General features: G+C 62.1%; 1 protein-coding gene across 1 annotated transcript; it reads right to left on the reverse strand.

The window, feature by feature from the left end:
• Nucleotides 1-654: 654 nt before the first annotated feature.
• CRYBB1 (crystallin beta B1) lies at nucleotides 655-5,070 on the reverse strand. The gene is made up of 6 exons (XM_005524334.3): nucleotides 4,814-5,070; nucleotides 4,070-4,229; nucleotides 3,189-3,307; nucleotides 1,499-1,631; nucleotides 1,219-1,361; nucleotides 655-949 (listed from the first exon to the last, which is right to left on the reverse strand). The coding sequence occupies exons 2-6, from the start codon at nucleotides 4,208-4,210 to the stop codon at nucleotides 769-771; spliced, it is 717 nt and encodes a 238-aa protein (XP_005524391.1). The 5' UTR covers nucleotides 4,211-4,229; nucleotides 4,814-5,070; the 3' UTR covers nucleotides 655-768.
• Nucleotides 5,071-6,000: the final 930 nt, after the last annotated feature.

A 6,000-nucleotide genomic window follows, 5' to 3' on the forward strand; every position in this document is an offset into this window, starting at 1 on the left:
TCTGCCCGCGGCCTCACCGTTATCCCCGCTTCCCGCCCCCCTCCCGGTGTTGCCCGTGTGCGGAGCCCGGCAGCGCTGCCGTCACTGCTATCGCTGTAATTAATCACCGCCGTCGCTAATCAGCGGCGTGGGAGCGCGAGGAAATGACACCCGAGGTGCCCCACCGGGAGGCAACGGGATGGGATGGGGGAATGAGGCGGCAGAGTTCCCGGTGGGGAGGGGCAGCATCCCAGGGGAAAAAAGGCAACTCCTTGAAAGTGAATTGGTGTTCGATTGACTGCAATTTCGGCTGTGAATTAGTGGATCCCACTGGCAGGGACCCCTCGCAGCCCCCCGATCCTGCAGGCGTGGGCAGAGCCAGGAGCCCTCCCTGATTCCGCCGCTCCCGGGACACCCTGAGCCCCCAGATTGAGAGAGTCCCCACGGGGGCTGGTGGGGTCGGGCTGCAGGGCCTCTGCCACCCCCTTCTCCCACACCGAGGGTCTCCTCTATCCCAGCACGAGACCAATTCCCTGGCAAAACCCCCCTCCCCATCGTGTCCCACCCAGCTCCAGCGCAAGGCTGGCACATCCCAGGCAAACGGAGCCGCGTTCATGCACCACCGACCCCCGAGCAGTTCTAATCTTCTGGTTTTTTTTTAATTTGCCTCACAAGGTAGAGTACATCCAGGGAATGTGCAATGTACAAGGAAAGTGCTGGGCAGGCGAGCGCGAGGGGAGGCGGGGGTGCCCCACGGGGCCCGGGACTCGTAGCTAGCAGGCGGCACGCTCAGTCGGAGGGCGCGTCGGGGGTGACAAAGGTGCCCTTCTGGTCCCACTGCATGTCCCGGATGCGGCGGATGGACTGGATCTGGGGCTGGAAGGCAGACCACTCATTCCAGTGTCGGAAGTCTCCGGTCTCAAAGAGGTACTGGTAGCCTCTGTAGCCAGGGTACTGGTACCCGACCCAACTGCAGGAAAAGCAGACACAGGGCACCTGAGCGGGGTCAGCCACTCCAGGCAGCAGCCACACAGCTGGCGTGTGCTCAGTGGCCAGCAGGGCCTCCCTGCACTGGGCACCAGCCTCTGGAGGATGGGCCACATCACCAGAAACAGCCACCAAAAGCAGCCATGCCACCAAAAGCAGCCATGCCACCAAAACAGCCATGCCACCAAAAGCAGCTGGCTGGGGAGGACAGGGAGCCTGGCACAAGGCAGTCACCGCTGCAGCCCAGCTTACGTTCCACTGGGCACCTGCACGCTGCCCACGCGGTCGCAGAAGCCATAAGCCCAGAGGCTGGGCACGTCGTCCTCCTGGATTTCCATCTTGTTGCCCTTGAAGTCAGCAGACTCGTAGAGGGAGATTTTGTGGTCCTCAGCCTCCTGGGGAAGACAGAGGGAGGGTGCTGGGCAGTGTGGCCAAAGCCCTGGAGCTTTGCTGCAGCGAGGCATCCAGCGAGGCTGGGCACAGCCCAGCCCTGGGCAGACCCCAGCAGGGCTCTCTGCTCCCGAGCACTCACCATTTTGATGGGACGCATGGACATGAAGCAGTCGCTCCGGTAGCTGCTGGACCAGGTGTCCCAGCGAGGGTACTCGCCCTTCTCCAGGATGAACATCTCCCCGCGCATGTTGGCCTGCTCGTAGGCCACCCAGCTGGGGAGAGAGGTGGGCAAAGAGCGGGTCAGGTGCCACCCAGCAGTTCCTCTCCTGCTCAGCCTGCTTGCAGGACAGTGGAGGGGTTTCCAAAACGGCCCCACCACCCTGCTCCCACCTTTATCCCAGCCCAGGTACTGTGGCCTGTGCAGAGCCAGCGCTGATCCATGAGCTGCTGGCTGGAAGCTCGCTGATGTTTGAATGTCCAAACCTGCAGCAGGCACCAGCACTCACAGTGTTCCTCTTCCTCGGCTGGGGAGCAGCAGGACCCGTGCACAGCTGGTGACCCCACAGAGTCAGCTCAGGACTCTGTTGTCCCTCCTGCCTAGGCTGTGTAATCCTGGCACTCCTCACTGCCCAGTGCTGGCAGCCGCCCCACTGCCGGGTGTGGGGCTCACTCAGCTGTGATGTCACCTCTTCAGCAGAGCCACGAGGTGCTGTGGGGCTGGGAATGTCATGGGTGTGGGGCTTCAGAAGCCCCCGGCACCTCAACAGTCCTGCATTTGCTTCTTCCACTTTCCCTGCAAAACAGCTCTTCCAGCAGGGAAGATGCCAGCTGGGGTTTTCCTGCTGGCAGGAGAGGTGTTCAGGTACCCCAGGCTGCACAGCCTCAAGCTGACTGCTAAAGCTCAGCTTGGTTGTTTTGCTTTCATCTTTCCCTAAGCACATTTTTGGGTGCAGAGCCCCATCGGTGACTCTCAAGAAGCTTCTAAGGACCCAAATGACACCCAAGTTCTCTGTCCTCCCAGTTTCACTCTTTCTATGTCTAGAGCAGTTTCCCAGGTATCACATCTGAGCTCCTTCCAGGCTGCTTCATCCCCAATTTGTTTCAAGAGCAGTTGGATATTCTGGGTTCCTAATAAAAAAGTCATCTGTGCTGCGTGGTGTCATTCCAGGTCACCCTCCTGGTCCCCCAGAGATGCTGTCAGGACAAGCCATGTCCTGTGCATCCTCCCCACAGCACTTCCAGCCCCCCTGCATTCCTGGGCACGCCGTTTCCAGCCGGGCACAGTGCAGTGGGATGCTCTTTCAACATGGAGATCATCTGTCTGCTCAGTTATCTGCTTTTGGGATCGTTTTTGTCCCTGCCTGTGTCAACTGTTCCCACGGCTTTGAGACCTGCCCAGCCCCCCTGTTGCTGCTCAGCTGTCTGGGTGCAGGCATGTGCCCGTCCCTGCCTGTCCCTGCCTGCTCCAGCTTGCTCCAAGAATCCCACTTCATTTCATCTTGACTTCTCTAAAATCTGCAGGTCCCTTGTATTCCATGGACAGCTCCAGGTGGCTGAAATGATGGACACATTTCCTCAGCCCTTGGCTTTGTCTCTGGTGCCCTTTGTTTTGCATGTGGCCCTGGCATCCTTCCCACCCATCCTGGCCCTCCCGTCCTCCTCGAAGGAGACCTGGGATGGCCGCTCTGCTCCTGTGCCGGCCCTGCTGCGCTCTGCCCAGGCAGCGGGGAAATGCCCCTGCACATCACATTGTGCCCAGGGTGCCCCCCAAGGCCATGTCCCCACCCATCCCCAGGGACACGGCCCCCTCCGTGGCTGGGGTCACTTACGGTCCAGAGGTGACAATGACACTGCGCACCCGGTCGAAGCCACGGTCAGCCAGGTTCAGGCACTCGGCGGTGAACTCCATCTGCCTGCCCTGGAAGTTCTCCTGGTCGAAGACAACGATCTGGGGGTGCAAGGAAAGGGTTGGATGAGGACAGGCGTGCTCAGGGAGGGCAGGCTGGTGCTGTGTGACCCTGCATGCCTGAGCCCACTGCTCCACCTGTCCCCCTCGGCTCTCCAAGCCTTCTCCTCCTTCTCCTGCAGCTTCTTGGATCTGGAGCCTGCCCATGCTGTGCTGGGCTCTGAGCACAGGAAGGTTCCCCCCAACAGCTGTTCCTGCTCCAAGATGGTCTCATCCTGCCCCTGGTTTTGCTGCTGCTGGTGCCCACACTGGTGGGAAGGAGCTGCTTCTCCTGTGCCCTGTCTGCACTCTGGCACAGTGTCACCAGAGCCCTCCCATTACTTGCCCCATGCCAGCCATGCTGCAGTGCCTCATTGGCAATGCTGACCTGGCATCACTGTGGCAATTCAGTGCTGGCCCTGTCACCAGTGTCCCCTCCACCTCCCCACAGGCCCCCTGCAGGCAGGGGGTCACCAAAGGAAGCAGGTGGCAGCAGCCAGTCCTGACACCACAACCCAGGGGAGAGCACTTCCAAAGCCTGTGGTCCCCAACAATCCCTTGGTCCTGGCCAAGGGACCTTCAGACTGTTTGTCCTGCAGCAGGTGCCCAAATCCTGTGCCTGCTGTCACAGGGACAGAGCAAGGACGGCATCACCCACACTTCCACCCTCCTTCCCCCTGGGGCATTCTCCTCCTGCCCCAAGGATGCTGCCCCTGTCCCTTAGCCCAGAGCATGTCCCTGCGCGTGGGGAGCCACAGGGCTTACCCTGAAGGCTTCTGGGGAGGGCTCCTCGCCCTTGCTGTTTGCGACAGGAGCAGGGTCGAGGGATGGGGTTGGTGCAGGAGCCGCCTTCTCCTTCTCATCCGCAGCCTGGCCGGGAGCAGCGGGTTTTGTGGTCTCAGACATCGCGGTGGTGGGCTCAAGTCTGTGACAGGGCACCAGCAGCAGGTTAAAGGGAGGCATGGATGGCCACCCACAACCCGCCCCAGGAAAGGTAACGTCTGGATGAGGACTCTCAATGGGGTGGGTGGCCAAGGCCAGGAGAGGAGCTGCTGGAAGGTTCTCCAGCCGGCACAGGTGGGGGCCCTGCCTTCACCAGGGGATCACAGGAGGTCCTGGAGTCCACGCTCTCCTTCTGTGGTCAGGAGAGCCCGGAGCATGGTCCCAGCACTGGAGGGGTGCCCAGGGATGGGGCCTGATGCTGTGCCAGGCACCGGGGCCATCCCGCACGGGGTGTGCCTGGGAGCCCGGGGGGCACCGGGGCAGCGTGTGAGGGGTGGGAAAGGGACAGCCCTGGTCTGCTGAAGCCCTGCAGCTGGCACCCTGCTGCGGCCCCGCAGGTGAGTGTCACCAGCAGCTCTCCGGGGAGTGGAGGGCGGTGGGATGCTGAGCACAGAGGTGCTCCCAAACGTGACCACCACAGCGGTGGCCACGGCTTAGACCCTGAGTTTCCCTCTCCCCACCTCGGGTCCGGCTGCAGCCCGGTGCCCGGGGACTTCGTCCTCTTACCTGGGCAGCTGCTGCTTCTTGTTGGAGTGAGCGGGCTTGTGTTTCGGGGCGCCGCGAGGCCCCCACTTTATAGCCTGGCAAGGGCAGACCCCCGGGCGGGCGCACAAAGGAACTGCCAGCTCATCAGTGTCTGCGCGGCCGCCCAGTCATCACATCCTGCAAAGCGCTGGGCGAGCTGGAAGCCTCTCCCCGGCCCCGTGCCCAGCCGCTGAACCCAGCACTTTCCTTTGTGCCCGCGGCACAACAGAAGACCTGACCGTGCCACTTTGCAGCGCGCCCGGCACCCGCTGCCCCGCGTGCGGCCGCCCCGCCAGGGCATATATAGCCCTGGCACGGCCCGGCCGGCTCCGGCACCGGCACCGGCACCGGCACAGGAACAGGAACAGGAACACCTCCCCTGCCCAGCGCCCCGAGCCCGCGGTGACACCGCTCCCGTGCCGCTGCCACCGCGCAGGGAGCGGCAGCCCCGCCGTGCCCGTTCCTCCCCTCCAAACACCGAACCTCTCGCTCTGAGCATCACTCCGTGCCCGCAAGCGCCGGCAGCGCTGCCCTGGCGGTGCCAGGAAGCGAGACCTGAGTGTTCTGGAGTGTTGCTGGAGTTAGTTTTTTTCCAAACGATGTGTAATCGAAGCTGACACTTTCCGAAGCACCTGAGTGCCTGGAAGCACTGTTTGTTCTCCCTTGGGAACGTCCCTGCTCACTGGCAGGGCTCTTCCTTTGCTTTTTAGCTCATTTTCCCCGTGCTGCAGTCACCCTGAACAACCCCTGGTTCTGCCACCACCACATTCATGGTTTTGGGGCACCAGCTCTGTCTGACTGGCGCAGGAGGGTCAGGGGGTGGCTGGCTGGGGACGCACTGACACCAGCTCAGCCTCTGGTGCCACATCTCCCCCACCTCATGGCACCTCGGAGGAGACTTTCCCCTGAGTCCTTCTGAGCTTCTGATCAGCTCTTCTGCACCTCCACAGCCCTGTCCAACACCTCCAGCTTCCCGCAGCATCCAGCACCGGCGGTGCCTTACCCGGGGTGTGCGTGTGGAGGGCTGAGAGCCCCGTGTGCTGCCCTCCTCTTTTGTCCCTCCCATGTGTCACCCAGCGGTGGTGGGATCCAGCTGCACCCTCTGGGCTATTGCGCAAAATCCTGAACAAAAGGAGTGTATTGATCCCTTCTTTTCCCGAGGTTTTTCA

Source organism: Pseudopodoces humilis, chromosome 20 (assembly GCF_049639895.1).
Source record: "Pseudopodoces humilis isolate 2021_Gansu_Grassland_sample_001 chromosome 20, ASM4963989v1, whole genome shotgun sequence".
Taxonomy (NCBI): Eukaryota; Metazoa; Chordata; class Aves; order Passeriformes; family Paridae; genus Pseudopodoces; species Pseudopodoces humilis.

What these genes read in the sequence shown, in the direction of transcription:
- CRYBB1 (XM_005524334.3), bottom strand. Translation starts at nt 4,210, where the DNA reads ATGTCTGAGACCACAAAACCCGCTGCTCCCGGCCAGGCTGCGGATGAG. An exon ending in CCTCCCCAGAAGCCTTCAGG is followed by an intron (nt 3,308 to 4,069) that starts GTAAGCCCTGTG and finishes TTGCACCCCCAG; the next exon opens with ATCGTTGTCTTCGACCAGGA. An exon ending in GTCATTGTCACCTCTGGACC is followed by an intron (nt 1,632 to 3,188) that starts GTAAGTGACCCC and finishes CTCTCTCCCCAG; the next exon opens with CTGGGTGGCCTACGAGCAGG.